Source organism: Varanus komodoensis, unplaced genomic scaffold (genome assembly GCF_004798865.1).
Source record: "Varanus komodoensis strain SLA01 unplaced genomic scaffold, ASM479886v1 scaffold2, whole genome shotgun sequence".
NCBI classification, from domain to species: Eukaryota; Metazoa; Chordata; class Lepidosauria; order Squamata; family Varanidae; genus Varanus; species Varanus komodoensis.
In genome coordinates, this window is record NW_025335568.1 from 59,118,623 (window position 1) to 59,138,987 (window position 20,365).

The following is a 20,365-nucleotide window of genomic DNA, read 5'->3' on the forward strand; positions in this document are numbered from 1 at the left end:
TGTAATTACTGCGGCGAGGATTGCATTTGCCCAACACTGGAAAAGTGAAGAACCACCCACTGATGAACTGATCCTAAAAAAAGATCTTGGACTGTGCAGAAATGGACAGATTGACTTTGTCATTGAAGGAGAAAGAAGATACTGATTTCTATCAAACTTGGGACTCTTTTTATTATTGGCTAGAGAAACGGGACTTTGTATAGATTCAAATATGTTTTTAAGTTAACATAAATAGAAAAAATGTGGGGGCTGACCCAGCAGGTCCGATGTTTCTGATGACTGATGTTGTTTTTAGTTTTTCTTTGTATTAGGGTTATTTAAAATAAAACTTATTTAAAAAAATGGTGTGCCTTAGCACTTCGCTACCCTGATACATAACCTGGGTTATAAGACAAGTACACTCATATTTTGTTTGCTAACCTCTTGATATTTCCCCCTCTTTCTCTCAGTATGTAATGCTGCCACCAGAAATTTACTTCCAATCTTATTAACTTCTCCCTCAATATTGTGCCCAAGGTATAAGACTTCTTCGTTGGACTATGTGGATCTGAGGATGAGAGACTGAGACATGTATGTATTGGTTTCAAAATGTTCTCTAACTTTTTCCCTTTGTAAATAAAACAATGTATAATAACTTCTGACTGAAGTAAAACTGACTGAGGTAGAAATGAAAACTCTTTCCGTTCACAAACATTCCTTACTCATAGATCCTCCTTTTTCTTCTGGATGAACTCTGACCAGACTTTATTCTAGTTATCTCAGTTTAATCTTTCCCTTCTGCACTCAGGTTTTCGCCAGCTTCTATCTATATTTTACCTTATAATACTTGGCAATATTAGATTTTGACTCTCCCTAGTTGCTAATATGCCCTCTAAGTATTCTACTTCCTTTCCTTTTGAATCCTAAATGATTTTCACAGCACTATTTGAGATTCTAATGAGAAGGCTGCCTCTTCAGAATCTGCAGACTGACCACAAATGAATGCTAACTGCTGACAGATCTCAAGTATCTATTTTTCTCTCTTCACATACTTCCAAGCTGTCCATACACTGTCAGGCACCAACCAATCACCTCACTCACCTCTTTTACTCCCACCCCCACTGAAACTTACCAACATTTAAAGGAATATACTCATAACACTTAAATCATTACAACTTGCATCATGGACAAGCAGCTACTATTAGGATACAATACAGAGAAACAGAATGATTTTCTATAGGTAAAGGCAACAGACAAAGGAGTATTTAGTCTCCCTGTCTTCTCAGTCAGTATATGCAGAACATATCATAAGGAAAGCTGAACTGGGATCAGAGATAGCAGGAAGATGCATAAATAATTGCAGATATGTAAGTGATACCATATTACTTGCAAAAAGTACCTATGAATTGAAATGGTGTTCGATGAAGGTGAAAGAAGAAAGTATAAAAGCATGACTGCAGCTGAACATTAGCAAAATCATGACTACAGAATAATACAGAACTTTATTGTCAATAACAAAGGAAATTGAAATTGTGATTTTGCATACCTTGGCTCAATCAAACAGAAACTGCTGCCAAGAAATTTGAAAAAGACTGAGACTTCGAAAGATGGCAGTCAAGGCATTAGAAAATATCAGCAAGTTGGGATGTTTTGGAGGCCAAGAACAAGATCATCCATACTACTGTATTCCCTATTACCATGTGACTGTGAAGAAAGCTAACAGTGAAAAAAACTGATGCATTTGAAACATAGAACTGGAGAATACTCTGAACCAACAGAAAGATGAACAAGTGGATCCTAGATCAAATCAATCTAGAATTTCCCTTGGAAGCAAAAATAATGGAACTGGGGCTGTTGTACTTAAGGCACATAAGAAAGAAGACTCACTGAAAAAGACAATTATGGACTCGATGGTCTTCATGGCCCTTGCCAACTCTTTGATTCTGTGGTAGGGAAACTAGATGGCAGAAGAAGGGGAAAAACAAATATGAAATGGATTGATTCCATAAAGGAACCACCGCCTTTAGTTTATAAAAGTTAAGCAGGACTGCCAAGGACCGGACATTTTGGAGAACACACATTCATAGGGTTGCCATGTTGGAGGTGACATAATGGCACATACCAAATAGGTGAAATGGAAATTTTAATCTACAACAATGAATTACTATTAAGACTTTAACTTGGAATTAAAGTAGAGGGAAGGGTATTTTTATGTATGTAGCAAAAGTAGTATTAGAGTAATGGGGGACGCATATTTGGCATACAGCATTGCATGAAACGGGGCTTCTATCAGTTAGAGATTGTGTTCATTTCTTAGATCATAACTGACTCAAGGCAATGGAGTTATTACAAATTAAGCCTTTGGTCTATCCCTTTAATTCTCATTTACTAGTAAAGAACATACAACTGTGTTTTCCTCACAGTCCTCCCATCTCTTTCTCCTCTTTCTGTTATTTTCCTCAATTGTCTATTCCACATTCTAAGTTCTTTTAGAGCAGGCTTTCCCTATTTTGCCTTTGCTCCTTCACCACCAATGATGCATTATTGTTATTAATAAGCAGGACAAAAGGGCATTATCTTGTGGTCTGATAGAAATGGGGAAATTACAAAAGCAAGCCTTCTAGAACTGTGCAGCCTTCCTGGTGTCCTCCAGTAGTTTTGGACTACAACTCCTATCAGGACGAGGCAATATGGTCAATAATGATAGCTTACCAAACCATGTGCAGAATAACAGTTTAGGGATGTCTAGCATATCTCCTCAATGAATGCTCAGTCTCTAAAAGGCACTTTCAAAATTTACTTAGTTTAACATGCCTTGAAGCAACTTAATCCATCAGCCTAGGGAAGAGATCACCAGTTTAGGATGAGCAAGCACACCATTTAAGGTTAACCTATTATGCAGAGTGAGCTTCTGATTTAAGAAAGTAGGAAAGGGCAGCAAACTATTAGTTATTATAGCTGTAGTCAGAAAGAGGGGTTCGTGAGATTTCTTGCCTTAGGTACCAAAAGTAAGCTGCCTTGGGTACTCCACATTCAGGAAGGTGAGGGAAGGGGATCGCCATTTGGATGCCACCTCAGGCAAAGAAATGTTTTGGGCCAGCCCTGCACACAGAACAGATGATGCTAATTCGCATTTCAGCTCAGCTTTCCCACCGTTAAGGAAGGCACAGAGAAAGAAACCCACCTCCTTCAAGCCCCCAGCCTGGGCTCCTCACGGCTCACGAACGGAGCCTACTCCGTCACAATAAGCTTCCTCATGCCTTTCCACTCACGGAGGTCTCCCCCACCAACCACCTCGGTAACTGACGTTGACCAGCAGCCCAGAGCCTACACGGGAGCTTTCAAACCTCCAACGGACAGCGCCGCCAACACGGTCTTGCCCACCTGCTTCGTCCCTCAGCAGGGGCGCTTCGGAAGGAGTCCGACCTCGCTCTGCCACCTCAGCAACATTACACGCCTGGGGGAGAGGGAAGCGGGGCCGTCCCGCGGCCCCGACGGGGCACGCCCGCTCTCCAGGTCGGCCGGCCCAGCAAAGTCCCACTTTTTGCCTCAGGCGCCTGCAGCCTCTTCTTTCCTCGCACCTATCCAGGCCCGGGCGCAGCCCTGCTTCGGCGCGCAACCGTAACGGACGGGCCCCGCCCACCGAGGGAGCCTGGGAAATGTAGTCTTTTCTTGAGCCACATACAAAAGAGGCGGGTGCAGCGACCCTGGGTTCCTTTGCAAGGCAGGGCAGCCTATAAACCGAATAAATGCATCCCCATCGTCGTCATTAATCATACATCTGTGCGCGCTGACACCATTTTAAAAAGTGGTGTCTTATGAAGTCGGCTATGGTCCAGGAAAGCTTATGCCATAATAAATATGCTGGCCTTTATAAGGTGCCAAAACCCCTTTTCCGTTTAAAAAATGCATCTCCAGAACCTCCCCAATGGGCAAAAAAGGAGTGTTTCCTAGTAAAAAGAAAACAAAAAAAGCACTACTTCTAATGTATATATATAAGTAAATTAGGGACAGTGGGAGCATATCAATATGTGGTCTACCCAACTGATCATAGTCCTCTCACCATTTATTATGGCCCAACACAGTGCTTGACAACCTGCCCAGGTTTTGCAGTCTTAGGCAGGCAGCTAAAATAGGAAGCTCATCAGCAATAAAGAGCATCTCTGATGCCTTTTAAACTGTAGTGGGGAATGTGTGGGGATGGACTGCAATTCCCAAAAGTTCCAGCCATCCTGGCAAAGGTGAGGGATGAGCAGAGTACCAGTCATAGGAACATATGAAGAGACATGCTGGATCAGACCAAGGGTCTATCTGGTCCAACACTGTGTTACCAAAATGGTTCTAGGAAGGCCAAATGAGAGCAATAGCACTACCCCACTCAGAACTTTAAATACAGGTACTGTCCCTTATACTGGAAATTTCATGACTAGTAGCTATCAATAGTCTTATCCTCCATGAATTTGTCCACACCCCATACAATTAGGAACCACCTTTACGTTTTGCAGTAAAATCCAATATTTATGCCTGCATAAAGTATTTTTTCCTGATTTTTCTCTATTCATTAGGTGACCTAAAACAGACCAGTGGAAGCTACAGCCCATTTCTTCCTCACTGCTTTGAAGCCAACAAATTATTTCGCTGCATGAGCGCTATGAATTTTCGTCAATGCAAGTCAAAAGGGCCAATGAATTGCCAGTGGCGAATTCAAAGGCCAATCAGTCCTTTGAATGAGATCTCATATAATCAAACATTTGTATGGTGCTGAGCGGGAGGCTCTAACGCGTATTTGTGATCCTTATATGAATCAGAAACCGAGTCTTACTTCAACGCAAAGAAGAGCAAGACTTTAAGCGAACGCATGTACGGTAAGTATTTACATCTGTGTGTGCGTGGTGGAGAGCAACGACCGCAGCGCACGATGCTGCAAATAGATCCTTCAAACTCGGGTGGGAGTTGTCATAGTTACGGTTCCTTCCACCGCGCCCGGCTATGACGACATTCTCAGTGGCCAAGAACGCTTTGTTGCTTCCGGAGGTTAAGCTAAGAGAGCGAGAGGCTTGTTTGGCGTTAGAGCGAGAAGGCGGAAATCGTCTAGGTGAGGTCAGAGGGGGGCACCAGGTTGGGGTTAGGGCGGCGGCGTTGGTTTGCGGGTGTATTCGGTTTCAGGTCGTCTCATAACGAGTGATGTAGGAAATGGAGGTCTTTGTTGTGCGGAAGGATAATGAAATTTTGAACGCCTGGAGCGTAGTAAATGGCTTGAAGTCTGTGCGCGCGGGCGCGCGCTCTATCTTATGGACACGCCCGCACATTGTTGCAGTTTGCGACCCTGTAAGGTTGTAGCTATTGGGACTATTTCGTTTAGGAAAGAGGCGAGCATGATAGAGGCGAATAGAATTATGCACGGTTTGGATAAGGTCCTGGCTTTGTGGTGGCCAGTAATGCTTTGGTATAGCTGACTAGTGTTCCAGCTGCGCGTCTTCCTGGAGATGTCAGCTCTGGCCCCAGTTCCCCAGTTACATTTACCTTAGTTAAAGGCTACTTTAGTAGTCGTAACAGCAACATGCACTAGATGGGGATTGCTTTTGGAAAGTATTTGGAAAGCTGCCTCCCCCCCGCCCCCGGGAACATAACGCTGGACTAGATAAACCTTGGTACCCATTTCCAGGCTCTGGGCCTCCAACCAAAGGAGACAAGACTAGCTTCATCTATATTATCCTTTTGCTGGCAGACAAAGCTACTTTTATTCAAACAAGCTTTTTTTAAGCTGTGCAGTTTGCTGAATTAGGCTTTTAATTGGAAGGTATTATTTCTTTTTATCTCTTTTTAGCTGAAAGATTTTAATCGATGTGGCTGTTTTAATTATGTAAAACTTTAATTGTATTCATTTTTGTTAACTGCTTTGAGCACTATTTGAGTAGAAACTTAGTATAAATACATAAGAGGAAGGCTGCTGTTGTACTCATGTCTTTCTTATGGATTTATTGTATTTATAAACTGCTCCATAGCCTATAGGAATCTCTGGGCCATGTACGATAAAACAGAATAAACAATATTAATAACCAGTAAACAAAAAAACATAATACAAGGGACTTGGCAAGGTTCTTTGTCCACTTTCTCTCCACAATGCATAGTTTTGTACACCTCTATCACAACTCCTCTTTCTTACCTTTTTTCCCTCTGAGCTAACCAATTTCAGCTGTTGTAACCTTTCCTTTCAGGGGAGTTGCTCCAGCCCCTTGATCATTTTAGTGTCCCTTTTCTGCACATTTCCCCAACTTTATGATATTCTGTTTTAGGTGCAGTAATGAGAACTGTACATAGTATTCTAACTGTAGCTACACCATCACTTTATAGAATGGCTGTATATCGGCAGTTTTGAAATGTTTTCCTAATCATGCCTAACATGCCTAGTTAGTTACCACTTGCTCAGATCCCATCATCTTACATTTGAAGTGGGGATCTTTTTGTTGCTGCACGAATTACAATTTCGTACACTGAATCTCAATTTGCCAGTTTTATTATAATTATTTTTATTGTGATTTCAAAATCTAAACCATTTTGATGCACATTCTTCCAGTTTGGAAGGTCCTTTTGGAGCTCCACACAACCCTCCTTTTTTGTTTTAACCACCCTAGTTTGGTGTTATCAGCAAACTTGGGCACTTCTCCCTCCTGATTTCCATATTTTTATAAATAAGTTGAAAAGCATTGGCCCGAATACCAAAACACATGGGACCCCACTGTGTCCATCCCTGTATGAGGAAACTTGGCCATGTAGTCTTACTCTCAGCTTTCTATTCTTACTAATCCATAAGAAGACTGCCAGCATTGCTCAGGAGGCTTTGGTGAGGGACTTTGTCAAATGCCATTTTGAAGCCCAAGTAAACAGTTTTTGCTGCATCACTTATCCAGTGTTGACACTCTAAAAGTTTGGTGAGACAGGACTTACCTTTGCCAAAGCCATATTGATTCCTTTTCAGCAGGGCTTGTCCTTAAATAATTCACCTGGAACAGATGTTAAGATAACTGGCCTGTAGTTTTCCTGGTCCCCTCAGATTCCTTTTAAAAATGGTACTACATTAGTCCATTATCCAGTCCTCTGGTACAGGGGCTGTTCTTAGGATGATATTACATATTTTTATTAGAAGATCAGCAGTCTCATATTTGAGTTCTGTAAGATTTCTAGGGTGCCTATCATCTGGGCTTGATGATACGAGTATATTACCTTAACAGTTTGTCAGTAAGGTTGAGAACTCCCATCTTTTACCACCATTGATTTCCACAAACTCTTCCTGAAAACATCAGTCCAGACACTGATATATGTGCTGTATCTACTGCAGTAGAAGACAAATGAAAATTATTCATTTAATTTCTCGACAATCTCCTTATATTTGTTTAGTGCTCCTTTAACTTGATTATCATCCAACAGTCCAACTGCCTCCCAAGCTGGTTTCCTGCCTCTGATGTATTTAAATCTTTATTACTGACCTTGTTGCTTGTAGTGATACACTCCTCAAAGGCTGTTTTGCATCTCTTATTGTCTGCTTATATGCTCTGAAGGAAGCCTTCTTTTCTTTAAGAGCTTCTTCCTTGACATTGCTCATTATCCATTCTGGTAACCACTTGGATTTTCGGCAAGGGGCGGCATAGAAATGTTTTAATTAATTAATAAATAAATACCTTTCCTAACCTGTGGTATGCATACTAGCTGAGCTTATATTAATGTGATCTTGAGTAAACGCCAAAATTTTGAAAGGATTTAATCTTCTTCTCTCCCCCTTTCAACTTCATTTACCATTTTAAGAAAGCTTCCTCTTCCTTAAGCTTCAGCAGTTTTCCACTTCCGTTTATATCGCATCTGATAGCACAATGCTCACTGTTTCTAGTCGTTTCAATAACTACTTTTGGTTCTATGGATAGCATGAACGTTTAGTTTAATATAGGCATGGGGAGTCGTTTTCAGCTTGAGAGTCAAATTCAATTTTGGAAAATGTCTTGGGAACTGCATACAAGTGGTGGACAGGTCCAGTGGCAAGGGATGGAGCCAAAAATACAGAAGTTATAGTTTACTGCTGGTAACTAAGAAATTAGATGTATTTCAACTGTTTAGACTTTGAGAAAACTGCACAAAAATCCAAGGAGACATTACCAAATTGGTAGTTGGGTTATGGACTGGAGTTGGGGGAAGGGAATGTGTGTATCTGAGTGATGTGTTTATTATGTTTTGAATTATTACTTATCAGCTTAATGCTTATTTTCTGGGTATTTTTGTGATTATTATAGAGATGCTACTGAAATTATGTGCTATGTTGCTTTAAATGATTGTAAACTGTTTTGAGAGCATGTACTGTAAGAATAGTCTATAAAAACGTTTATTAATTAATCCTCTTGCTCCATGTAACATTTAGCTCATGGGTGTCTGATGTGCTGGCACAGCATTATGGAAAGTATAATGGGTCAAGGGTCAGGAACCTGGTGCCCTGCAGATGTTTTGGATTACAATTCCCCATAACTTTTAAACATTAGTCATGCTAGCTGGGGTTGATGGAAGTTGCAGTCCAGATCATTCATCTGAATATTTCAATAATTCTATTACATTTCTGTACTACTGCCCAACAGCTAGAGTCCTCTAGGCAGCATTCAAAGATTAAAGCCGTAAAAATGCAGTATGATAACATAATCTAAAAACATTTGCCTAGGAAAGCATAAAGCCATTTTAAATCACCAAATAGTGCTCTTATCTGCTTGCAAGTGTTTGTGTTTCCCCAGTTGTTTCTTGAACATGAGGTGTATCTTTTCCCCAAAGATCCTGGTGCATGGCCTTGGAGCCAGTGCTTGTACAGAGAATGGGCCCAGAGCGGATTTGTCCAAACGAACATGAAGAGCTGGGGCTTCAGGAGACATCTGACGGAACCCCTGACCCTGCTGGGGAGTGGAGCAGTGAAGAACCTGAGGAGGAGGAGGAGGAGGGCAGTAGTAATGGCTACTTGTACCAACCGCTGAACCAAGATCCAGACCAGGGACCAGGAGCTGTTGAAGAAACGGGGCCTAGCACAGAGCCAGCCCTTGATATCCACGAGCGACTTCAGGTAGCTGTTTTGTTACAAGGATGCATCCTGGGGGTTCCATAGGAGGTGGGGCTACAGAAAAAATCTCACGGGAAGCTTGCCTTTGCCTTGTACGTAACACTTGCCATGGCCTTGTGCACTGCCCATAGGCAATGAGACTGCACCTACCAGACCCACCTGTGGACAGTGATGAGGAGGAGGCATCTGCAGCTCAAACCAGTCGCACCTGCATTCCTATGGATCCCGGTAAGAGAACAAAGCTTTTTTAAAAAGTCTTTGTGTGTGTCTGTAGTCTGCCATGGAAATAATCAGCCTGAGAATTCAGTGCAAATACCCAGTCCCGCTGACATGAAGAACCCATGAGAGCCACGCTGGATCAGATGAAAGGGCCACCTAGCCCAGTGTCCTGTTCACAGTGGCAAAGCAGCTGCCCATGGAAAACCCACAAGCAGGACATGACTGCAACAACACCCTCCTGGCTGAGTTCTCCAGCAGCTGGTGCCCACAGACATTCTACCAATGATACCGGATGGAGGTAGCTAAGAGCCATCAAGACTAGTAGCCTTTGATAGCCTTTTCCTCCATGAATTTGTCCAATCCCTTTTAAAACTGTCCAAACTGATGGCCGTTGCTCCATCTCATGGAAATGAATCCCATAGTTTAATTATGTGCTGTGCAGGGCTGGGATGAGCCCTTTTTGAATCTGTCCTTGTATCTATGGACTTCCTCCTGTGTTCACCCTGGTCCTGCAAAGTAAACTGAGTCAAGAAGAAGTCCTCAAATGCTTGCAGATCCCCAGTTGCGCAACTGGCAACCTCTCCCATCAGGTGCAGTTGCAGGACATGGAAGAGGGGTATTAACAGTCATGCCAGGCACAATTCCTGGCAAACCCCGTCCTTTCTGCCACCAGTGGTGGCACCGAGTGCAGAAGAGGGGTGCTGCTGGCATCATGCCAGGTGCCGTTCCTGACAACCACAGCAACCAAGCTTCCATGCCCAGTGCAGCTGGCAGTGGTGGTACCGAATGCAAGAGAAGGGTGCTGCTGGCACAACAAATGGGGTTCGAGTTCTGTCACATGTCCTGGGAGCACTCACCAGGAACTCAGGTGGACTGGAGTACGGGGAGCAAAGCCCAGGGAATCCCGCACATTTCCCATCCCCAAATGGATTCCCAGTACTGTGCGAAGAAGTATTTCCTTTTATCTGTCCCAAATCTCCTGCCAATCAGTGTCATGGGATGAACTCATTGACTTCTAATATTACAAGAGAGGAAGAAAAATGTCTCCCTATCTACTTTCTTCACAGTGTGTGTTATTTTGTATACCTCAACCATGTCTTCAGTTTCTTGCCCTCTAAACCGAACTGTTGTAACTTTTCCTGACGAGAGCTGCTGCAGTCTCTTGATCACTTTAGGTACCCTTTCTGCACTTTTTCTGCCCTGTAAAATATCCTGTTTTAAGTGCAGTGACCAGAACTGTGTAAAAGTGTCTGCACCATAGATTTGAATGAGGTCATTGCCAGACACATTCCAGCTGTGTACAGGTTTCTCCATTCCAACTCTGTACTTATCTAGTTTTGCTATATCCTTTTCAGATCTCTTTTGCGAAACTTAGTCCATTCCTATCCAACAACCTGATTAAATCAGAGGTTATTGCACTTAGATTGAAAGGGTAGCAAATCAGGGCTTGAATTGGGTGGGGTCTCAGGTTGGCTTCTGCTTGCCCAAGTCCAGCACTCTGTGCCCTCTGGATCCCATTAGTTGTCATACCATTTCTTTCTTCCTTTTCTTCCAAACGGCTACAGTATTTTCAGACCACTAACTAGTATGTAAAAGCTTCCGGTATTCTTATAATTTAGGATTGCTGCTCATCTGGGTTTCATAACAGCTGTGTGGATCTCTCCTTTGGATGTCCATTTCCTAGCACAAACTTAACATGATTCATTAATGTAATTTCCACACACTTTTTCAGCAAACCAGACCTTTACTCTGGGTTACTTGCTGTCCCACTTTTTACTTATTTACAATTTTTGTATCCTACCCTTCAATGTCTCTTTTGCTTTCATCACTGTATAAATGTGGAAGCCCCTGGAAAGGAACTATGCTTTTTTCTTTTGTTTTGGTGCAGTGTTTCTCACATGTTGTCTTTTGCTGACTCTAGAACATGTGGAGCTGGTGAAAAGGACTATGGCTGGGATCAAGCTCCCAACACTGGGTATCCCTGCATGGGCTAATGAGATTTCTGATGACCAATGGAAGGATATGGTGCAGCGAACGCTGCAAGCCAGACAGAGTGGCTCCAAGCCTGAATGGAAGTGAAGATCGAAGAGCCAATAAATTCTCCATTCACCAAGGAAATGGCTAAGCAAAAAGTGCTGCACTTTAAACTAACCTCCTCTGACATGGTCAGGCATATATTATCTTTCATCAGCACAGATGCTCTGTGTTCATTTTGTGATTTGGCCTCTTTCATTAGATGTTTGTAATACCTGATCGTAGCTACTGAGCACTTGTGGTGGTAGGTGTAGCCCACACCATCAAGGTTCTCCTCCTCTTGGTGAAAAGTCTCTTGAAGAAATAATCCTTCCCTGTGAAATGGCCCCGGGCATGTATATAGTAGCCCTATTAGCCTTGCTCTCTGTCCCCACTTTCCTTGTGACACATGGGCTTATGAGCTAAACATGGCCATCAGGTGGAGTCCGTCATGTCATCTTTTCAAGAGATCCATTTTATTTAGTTCTGTACATTACAGGGACATCTGTACAAAATCCAACACTGTCATACTATGTAATACTCTACTGAAAATAAAGTACACCATATGTACATAATGAACTATAAAGCAGCTTAATACTTGTGTCCAGGGAGTGAATGCATCAGTTTTGTATTTCCCTCTTGAGAGAGGCTATGTAAGAAGTGAAAATAGGCAACTCCAACCCTGTCCATGTCGAATGTAGGGAAGGTAAAAGCAGAAACTGGAACAAACATAAGGGGAGTTATAAGTACAGCTGGATTATGGTGGGGTAACTGGAAGTTGTGTGCTTGAGATGCTCATTTTGGCAGGAGGTGGTCAGTTCTTTCACCCCCAGTTTCTCCCACCCGTTGGATACACAGGACACTGGAATGAATTGGCAGCAAACTAAACTTTAATGTTAGGTACCAAACACAAGTTCCCTGACCCCAAACAAAGATTAGACAGAGGCTATATTTACATCTAAGCCGTACAGCACATGTTGCTTATTAACAGCCCTGCTCTGCCCCTGCAAAATTATGACAGGCAGAGAAGTGCCGTGTTGCGTACATGTGGGAATGGAAGGGGGAGAGATTTCCTATAGTCCTCCTTGTTTGCAGAGCCCAGCCTTGGCGGGTGGGTGGGGCAAAGAGAAAACATGAATTGCACTTCAGTGTAGAGAAATTCCAAGTCCATTTCTTCCCTGTAATAGTTACACCACACTTGAAGACAAGTGGTCAAACATGCAGGTTATCCAGACCTGATACCTGTTTGATGCTACCATTGAATTGAAAAGCATACAGTGGAAAGCAAGCATAACTCCCCCTTCTATATTATGGGTGCTTTTAATTGCTCATTTGTTGCTTCAAGTGGTGCATGGCAAAAGGTTTAGCTAGCCTTGAAAGGGTGTTAATCACATGAGTTACACTTCACTAGACAGTGTGTCTTCATCAACAAGTATTTAAAATATTTTGGCAGGAGATGATGGAGGTTTAGTATCATCGTGTACACCAGGACTGGGCAGCTTGTGGCTTTCCTGATGTTTTGGCCCATGATTCCCACCATTACTAGCCAGCATAGTCAATGATAAGGGATGATGGAGTCATAAGCCAAAGCATTGTGAGGGCCAGACGCTGCTCATCCCTGATGTAAACAAATAGCAATTTCGGTTCTGAGTGTCAGTCTTATGTAGCCAGATGGCGCCCTCCAGGGACAAGACAGGGTATGCAAAAGCGCAAAACATCTGTTTAAAAACCCTTTTAAGGTTGGACCTCAAAAGCAGCCTAATGAGGATGTGGTGTGGTCAGTATCCACATAATGCTGATAGGGTTGGTGGGCAGAAAATGGGGTGGGGAAGGGAACAGAATGCAGTACCCTAAAGAGGCTACTGAATAGGAACATTCCATACGTCAGTGTTTTGTAGTAGGTCCAACTTGAGATCGATGGACTAGCTGTATTAATAACCATTTATCAGCCATGTCTTACTGCTTAAAGCGAGTAGGTACATTCCTGTGTAAACTATGATTTGCAGGCAAAGAATGCAACACTGTGTGAATAACTCACAAATTCCCACCTGCCCAGTGGTAACTGATTAGCCTGCTAAGGGCTAAAAGGACCACTGAGCAGGTGAACCAAGAGTAGGGTATCCTTAAGGCAACTAAAAAATTAGATTGCAGGGAACTGCAATTGCCCAAGGTACAGAAGGAATAAAAAATAAAATGGGTGTAGGGGAGGTAAATAAACAAAGGAGTTAGGTGGTATGAAGGGTTGAACAAGGGCAAGGGTGTTATGCAGGCACACAGTTTGACCCTAGATTATGCTTTCTCTGATGATCAATTAATTTCAATGGCATCTACTTCCAAATAAGCGCATTTAGGCTTGCAATAAAGAGCTTGGAACTAGACACTGACGAGCTTCTGTAGACAGGACTCCCAAAGCTAAATTGGAGGATCTACAGGCAGGATCTCCCAAAGTTAAACTGAAGGATCTTGTCAGTATGAAACTGATTACACATGAACACCCTTTAGTTATGTTCCATGGTCCAGGAATTTAATCTGCAGCCTGTGAGCAATGACAGCACATTAAACAACTCTCCCAATTACTAGCTCGAGGAAAGCAGTCTGATGTGTACTTCCTAAAAGGAGCCTCTGTTACTTCTCATTCCCTGATTAAAACAGCCAAAATGAACATGACTACAGTAAGACCTTACCCGTAACAAAGGACTACTGCTGGCTAGATCAGTCATTCCCAACTGGTCCTCTCCAGAGTTCTGAACTACAACTCCCAGCATCCCTGATCACTGATCATGCTGGCCAGGACTGATGGGAACATTGGGAATACACCAGGTTGTGGAAGCCTGGCCTAGTTTTTTTCCCTTGCTCCCAGTATGCAAAATGCTTAAATCCATTTGTAATAGTGTTTAATAAGTTTTGCTGTTAAGCAGTCATTCTTCAGAGTTTAAAGACTCACAGCTGAAAGGAAGCTTAGTATAAATAAGAGAGTCCGCTTCAGACATCCACACTTGCACCAATTCTAGCTGAGAGAGAGAGAGAACCAGACCATTAAGGAAGGCTCATTCAGCAGCTGCATTATTAGCTACCATCTACAGAAAGGTACTGCTCATCTGCATCAAGGAAGATGAAGACCACCACAGAGCTGAAAGCACTGCCCAAACCAATGCACCTAGAACCACATATGGCTGTCACTGACCACAAGATTGAGGGGACAGTGCAAATGACTGCCCTTTATTTACATTGATCGAAACAAGTCGAATTCATTCATTCTGTGGGGAGGGGAGGGAAGGCAGGCAATACATTGTTCCCAAATCTAGCCTGGTCCCCAAGGAACAAGCCTGCCTTAAACCTTAGAAAATGGCCTGCATCAACTTGCTCGGCCAATTTCATGTAAAGCTTCTGTTACACACATCGCGTGGTTGTGCACAGTGGGGTAAAAGGGGGTAAAAGAAGTGCTGAAATGCTCTAGTGAAACTGTTGTGTCACGTATGGCTGATAAGTGGTTGAGCTCTCAATGGTTTGGTCCTGGGACTGGAGTAGATAAAAACGCGCACGCACACAGCAGGAACTGGGCGGATCCCCACGTGTGGAATGATGCTCTCATGGATTGGCTAGGCTCCTTCACACGTGCACACAAAACACAGCCTTAAGAGGATAAAGCAGGAGGAAGTGACAGTGTGGTGGGCTATGAGGTACAATGTAAAATCAAATCTAACCTGAAAGAATGAGAATGGAGCGGAGGACAGGCACAGCTCACCATGTTCATTCCCTAGTTATACATTAGAACAAAGTGCATTTCTGTGTACCCTCCAGGGGCTCCCTAGCCCGTCAGAGCGCCTCCTGGCTTGAGGTGAGAAATTCTTCCGCTCTCTTGTGCGCTTCCAGGGCCTTTATGGTGTAGACATCCTGAGGAAGCTCCGATTTCCGGCGTAGCAAAACCTTCTCCTTCTTCATGTCTTTCAGCACCTAGACACAAACCCACAAGATGTCAGCAGGCAATTTCTCGGTGTACTTCTCTGCGTGAATGTCACACTCCTTTTTTGGGCTGGGCTACCTAAGGTCTACTGGATAGGAATGCCAAGTTGAGCCTAAGCAGGGCCTGCCCCAGAGGCTGCCATGCCACCTGTCTGATGAACCTCTGTGCCCAGTCTCTATCCTGGGATGATGACTCTAGACAACAATTTCGTGAAGCAAAACAGCTCAGTACAGCAGTTGCTCATCCAGCTAAGCCAACGTGTGCAGACCACCAGTGCCCCTCCGCATCAGCCCTCACTAGCTCAATTCCCTCCAGCCTGTTGGGCTACTGTTAGGCCATTCTGACCACTGGCCCTGCTGCTTGGAGCTGGTAAAGGATGAAGTCCATCCACTCCTGCTAGCATGACCAATGGTCAAGGATGATGGGAACTGCAGTCCAACATTCAGAGGGCCACAGATAGTCCATCTCTGGACTAGGGTGGCATTTCCATGGCACCATGGAAAGCCATGGCTTTTCCTAATGCAGCACCTGCCACCAAGCAATACTATGAGCACATGATGTCAGATCCCCAGATATCACAACATAAGACTGTGGCAGTACTCCACTGAGAACCACTGAAGTGCACACAAAGCTGGTAACAGCATGAGCCAAGCCACAGACTACGAGTCCACACACACATGCAGTGAAGTATAATGGAATTCAGCATGTGGAAGACAAGACGATCTCCAAACAATCCCATTTTACAAATAGGAACACTGAGGCTGGCAGGCAAGCGAGCAGAAAGGCCAGTAAGTGAATCTGGGTGGAGAAACCAAAGTAATATGATCTTGCTTTTACTTGTAAGGCCTCTTTCACAAACTGGGAACACCAAGGCCCAGAAGCAAATACACCTCGCACTGGCTCACACATAGTCTGCATGACCCAATGCATGTCCATCTACAGAGAAGTCTCACCGACTTCAACGACACTTACTCTCAGAAAACTATGCTAGGATCCCAATTTCTTGTGCATAAGACACAACAGTAAAAAACATCCACGGAGAAAAAACGTATTTCTTCCCTCTGCCCTCCTGGCCAGGAAAGGAAACTGTGATGGTACAGGTCAAACACAAAAACAGCTCTGCTCCTCTACATTAAGCTCTGCAGAATTAACCTGCAGCTCACATTTAGAGAAGTGAATCAGCAGGCGAGCCATCCTGGCAAGAAAGAGGACTTCTGAAGGGCCTCAACAGGGAGAAGATACACAGTAACTTTCCCAAGTACTTCCTAAACTCAGATGTGATAATGTATATGCAAGAAAATTAATACACAGGGGCTGGGTGAGCACAGTGGGGTGGTGGGAGAAGAGGTGACGTACCAGGAGCAGCAGTCCCTGAGCTCAAAAAGAGCAGCAGTCTCAGGGATGGTCTGCCTGCCAGCATAAGGACTCTTGTGGATACCCAACCCTGCTGACCTGGATGCTGGCCTGAACATACTGCAGTTTGCTAAGGGACCACTGACCACACAGTTCCATGCGTGTCCCTCTGAAAGGCTGGTGGGTTGGAAGGTGCTGAGATAGTAAAATGTGTGACCACAAACGCCGTTAAGTTGATTTAACTGTTTCCTTCTTGCTTCTCATCTACCCTGCTGATTCTATCTTTTCACACAAAGGGGAATTTGGTTCCAAGTGAGTCTCTACTCTCAGCTTCTCAAGATTTGTTTTCTAATTGTGCATTTCAGTGAAATTTTGCAATTTCACCATTCTTGAAGAAGTTGCTGTTTCTGTCTTTCCAAAAGCCAATTTGAAGAAATGTGCCTGCGTAAGAACCAGGGGTGGGTTTCTCTGACATGGGATGCTCCCCTGCTAAGAAATGTGAGCATGGCTTACAATTCATCCACAATTTTATGATTAGGTTGTAAACTAGCCTCATGCATGCTGCAGCTTCCACAAGCATCTGTGTGCAGAAGCCCTCATGTTTGGGGAGCTACACCTTCCCTTCTTTGGCACCAAGCCAGGTTTGTTCTCGATCAGGCTCCTGACCTTTCTCTTGGAGAAGCACATGCGGCCAGCCTGTTCATACACCTGGCCTCTCTGCAGAGACAGATGACAAGCTCTCTGTCAGAGCTTGCTTGCTCATTCAGGAGGAATTCCACTGGTTACCAAGAACCATGTGCTATAGAAAATCCCCAGAGCCACTGGGGTTATAGAGATGAGTCACCTGCACAGCCTCTGTTTCCATCGTTTTCTTCAGTAGTTGTATGTCCTCTGCAGTGGGGGTCTCCGTCTCCATGCAATAAACAGGAGGCAAAGGTGGGGGAGCGCAATACATGGGGTACTGCAGGAACACAGCACACAGAAAAATGGGAATGCAAGCTCAGCAACTCAAGTACTGAAACACCAACATGTTTAACGTATATACATAGGTCCCCAAGGTTGGCTCGCTAGGATCCTGACCCCCCCCCACAAAAGCTTACAGCCCTCTTCTACAAAATGGCATGAGGAATACAAAGCTAAGAACCATTCTTCCTAATCTGGGTCACTTTCATATTCCATGTATTCACCTACAATAATAAAAGGGGTTATTCTGTGATGTTGCAAATGCCCACAAGTTTGTGGATTCTGTTCTCTCCTTCTAATCTGAGGGTTTCATTGAAATAACACTGATGTCAAACCCCACAAAAAAGGTGAAAATAAACAGTAAAATGCAGGATGACCAAGGTGCTGGGAGCTCTCAATGGCCCCCCATCATGGCAGAAATTCCTACTGAACAAAATAGCACCCATTTTATCTTGGTGCAGCAATAGATAAAGAAGTGTTTCACCAGGACATTCTGAATTTAAGCAAAAAGTGCATGAAGGATGTATACAAGCCCTTAGGAAACTGGAAGGATCTTTTTAATATGAGGGAAAATGGCATCCATTGTACTATGGAGAGCCCAGAGGGTCAAATTTAGCCTGCAAACAAGGCAATGTCGATCCTTTTAGCACTCTGTAGTGCCCCTGCCACCTCCGTCCACTCTTTTTCCTCTCTACTCCTGGCACCAACAAGTCTGTGTACATATGGCCCCTGGTTGATGGGGTGGCCCCCCAGTTGCCCACCCTGGCCCTATAGAAATACACACTGGGGATCAGCACAAACCCCAGATACAAGGATACAACTATACAAGATTAATATTATAATTCTCGAAATGTTTTCAGGTTTGTCTATCTCTGACATGATAGACAAAAGAAGATGCCCTCTACATTTACTCCAGCTTGATGATAAGAGAGCTGCTTCGTTGATAAACAGCTCTCTCAACACAGTAATACTTCAAAGGTGTGGCAAATTTCTTATTCAGAGGTTGGGCAAACTACAAGTACATTTATGCTACATACAATCACTTTTTGTAAAATCACAGAATAGCAGGGTTGGAAGGGGTCCAGAAGGCCATTGATTCAGCCCCCTGTTCAATGCAGGACTTCAAGTTAAAGCATCCCTCTCAGATGGCTGTCCAGATGCATCCTGAATGCTTCCAATGTGGAGAACCAGCAACTTCCCTAGGTCATTGGTTCCACTGCCATACTGCACTAACAGTCAGGAAGTTCTTCATGCTGTTTAGCTGGAACCTGGCTTCCTGTCACTTGAGCCTGTTATTCCACATCCTACACTCTGGGACAATTCAAAAGAGATCCTGAACTACTTCTGAGTGACAATTTTCAAGTGCTTGAAGAGCACCATCATATTTCCTATTTCAGTGGTTCAATACTTCAGGGAGGGATCACAAAATAATGCTAGAGCACCTGCTTTGTGCACAAAAGGTCACAGGTTCAATCCCTAGCAGCTCCAGGTAGGGCTGGAAAGACTCCAACAGGAAACCTTACAGAGCAGCTCTCAGTCACTGTCAACAATACAAGCGTCTAGATGGGCTAAGGGCTTAACTTATTGGCCTGGGTTCCATGGGCATGGAGGGGACATAAGCCACCAGGGCTTATTTCCCCTTCTGTAATCATGAGAACCCGGCCACTTCCTGAGTTTGTTCCTTTGATATATCAAAGCAAGAATTAAGATGGCACTTGTAAAGAGTGTCATAATTCAAAATGAGAAGAGTCTTCTCAAATGACTGAGAAAATAGTGATGAAAAAAGTTAGTTGGTACTTGGATTCTACTTTGTCAGTTTGTATTTTAGCAAGCTCTTTAAAGAGGCGTATTTACTGAATCCAGTAAGCCTCCCAAAGGAAGAGGTAACTATTCATTTTGTCCTTTATAATAATCTCCATCTGACTATTATTCCCATTTTACAGATGGGAAACGGAAGCCGACAGCAATCCATCCAAGGCCATGCGATGAAATCAAGGCCAAGTAGAGATTTAAATCCAGGTGCTAGATCAATATGACCCACTGGACCAATCATGGTAGTTGCCGTAGTAACAGTATGTGCTCTTGTAAGCTAAGAAAGCAAAAGTGTGAAAACACTTGCAGAACATCTGCTGAAAATAATGGTTACCTGAGGATTTTGGCGGGCTAATTCTTCGATTTTGTGCCACATTTCTTCTCGTTCCTTCAACCTGAATCGCCCTCTGAAGACAGAAAGAAATATGTTTTTCATTTATCCTTTTAGCCCATCATCCCTCTAGCATTCAGGCCAAAAAAAATTATAAAATGCCTGGAAAAATAGTCTCAAATTGCCCTATATTAAATGTATGGACAGTTTCCAGCGAAGCAACCTGCTAGTTTGTTGCAGCAAAACATCAAAGTCTCTGCTAACACTTTAAAGGTGAACATGTTAATTTTGTCCTAAATTTAGTGGACACAATCCACAAAAACCTGGGCCAAAACTGACTTGTTCATCTTTACATTGCCCTACAATTCTTTGTTGTAGATATTGACAGGATACATAGGTGAAAAGACTCGTCTTCTCTGCCTTTTTGGTTTTCTCTGCTGTTGATTTCTGCCCACACATCTCATAGAAGGAAGGAAGTCCTTGACCAGTCTAGGATCACTGCTCAGGGCCAGAGCAGCTGCTTTGCAGGCAGTCTGATTGTGGGCATCTGCAGGCAGGAATGAAACATCTCCTGCCTGAAGCTCTGGAGAACCACTGCTGCAGTAAGGGTGGACAAGGCCAGGCTTGATGGAGCAAAGGTCAGGCT

At 43.6% G+C, this 20,365-nt stretch overlaps 3 protein-coding genes across 5 annotated transcripts in view; 1 reads left to right on the plus strand and 2 right to left on the minus strand.

The window, feature by feature from the left end:
- KLHDC3 (kelch domain containing 3) overlaps nucleotides 1–3,573 on the minus strand; it is a 58,156-nt gene extending 54,583 nt beyond the window's left edge. Inside the window, exon 1 of one of the 2 annotated variants that reach the window (XM_044429003.1) lies at nucleotides 3,364–3,573. The gene's annotated coding sequence lies outside the window, so the exon portion shown is untranslated. Of the gene's footprint in view, nucleotides 1–3,163; nucleotides 3,320–3,363 lie in introns of those variants that run through there. The other variant, XM_044429005.1, reaches the window with a different exon arrangement.
- A 1,429-nt stretch (nucleotides 3,574–5,002) lies between these two features.
- MEA1 (male-enhanced antigen 1) lies at nucleotides 5,003–11,882 on the plus strand. Of its 2 annotated transcripts, none has more exons than XM_044429009.1 (4): nucleotides 5,003–5,074; nucleotides 8,785–9,067; nucleotides 9,196–9,292; nucleotides 11,205–11,882. In XM_044429009.1, exons 2-4 carry the CDS (start codon nucleotides 8,795–8,797, stop codon nucleotides 11,360–11,362), a joined length of 528 nt encoding a protein of 175 aa, XP_044284944.1. In that variant the 5' UTR covers nucleotides 5,003–5,074; nucleotides 8,785–8,794; the 3' UTR covers nucleotides 11,363–11,882. The 2 variants fall into 2 exon arrangements, with proteins under 2 accessions (XP_044284944.1, XP_044284945.1); XM_044429010.1 differs by having other exon boundaries at nucleotides 5,060–5,079.
- A 282-nt stretch (nucleotides 11,883–12,164) lies between these two features.
- PPP2R5D (protein phosphatase 2 regulatory subunit B'delta) overlaps nucleotides 12,165–20,365 on the minus strand; it is a 48,672-nt gene continuing 40,471 nt past the window's right edge. Inside the window, exons 14-16 of the mRNA XM_044428995.1 lie at nucleotides 19,723–19,795; nucleotides 17,458–17,574; nucleotides 12,165–15,250 (exon numbers count right to left, since the gene is read on the minus strand). Of these exons, the coding sequence (XP_044284930.1) occupies nucleotides 15,113–15,250; nucleotides 17,458–17,574; nucleotides 19,723–19,795 (328 nt within the window). The 3' untranslated portion in view covers nucleotides 12,165–15,112. The remainder of the gene's footprint in view (nucleotides 15,251–17,457; nucleotides 17,575–19,722; nucleotides 19,796–20,365) is intronic.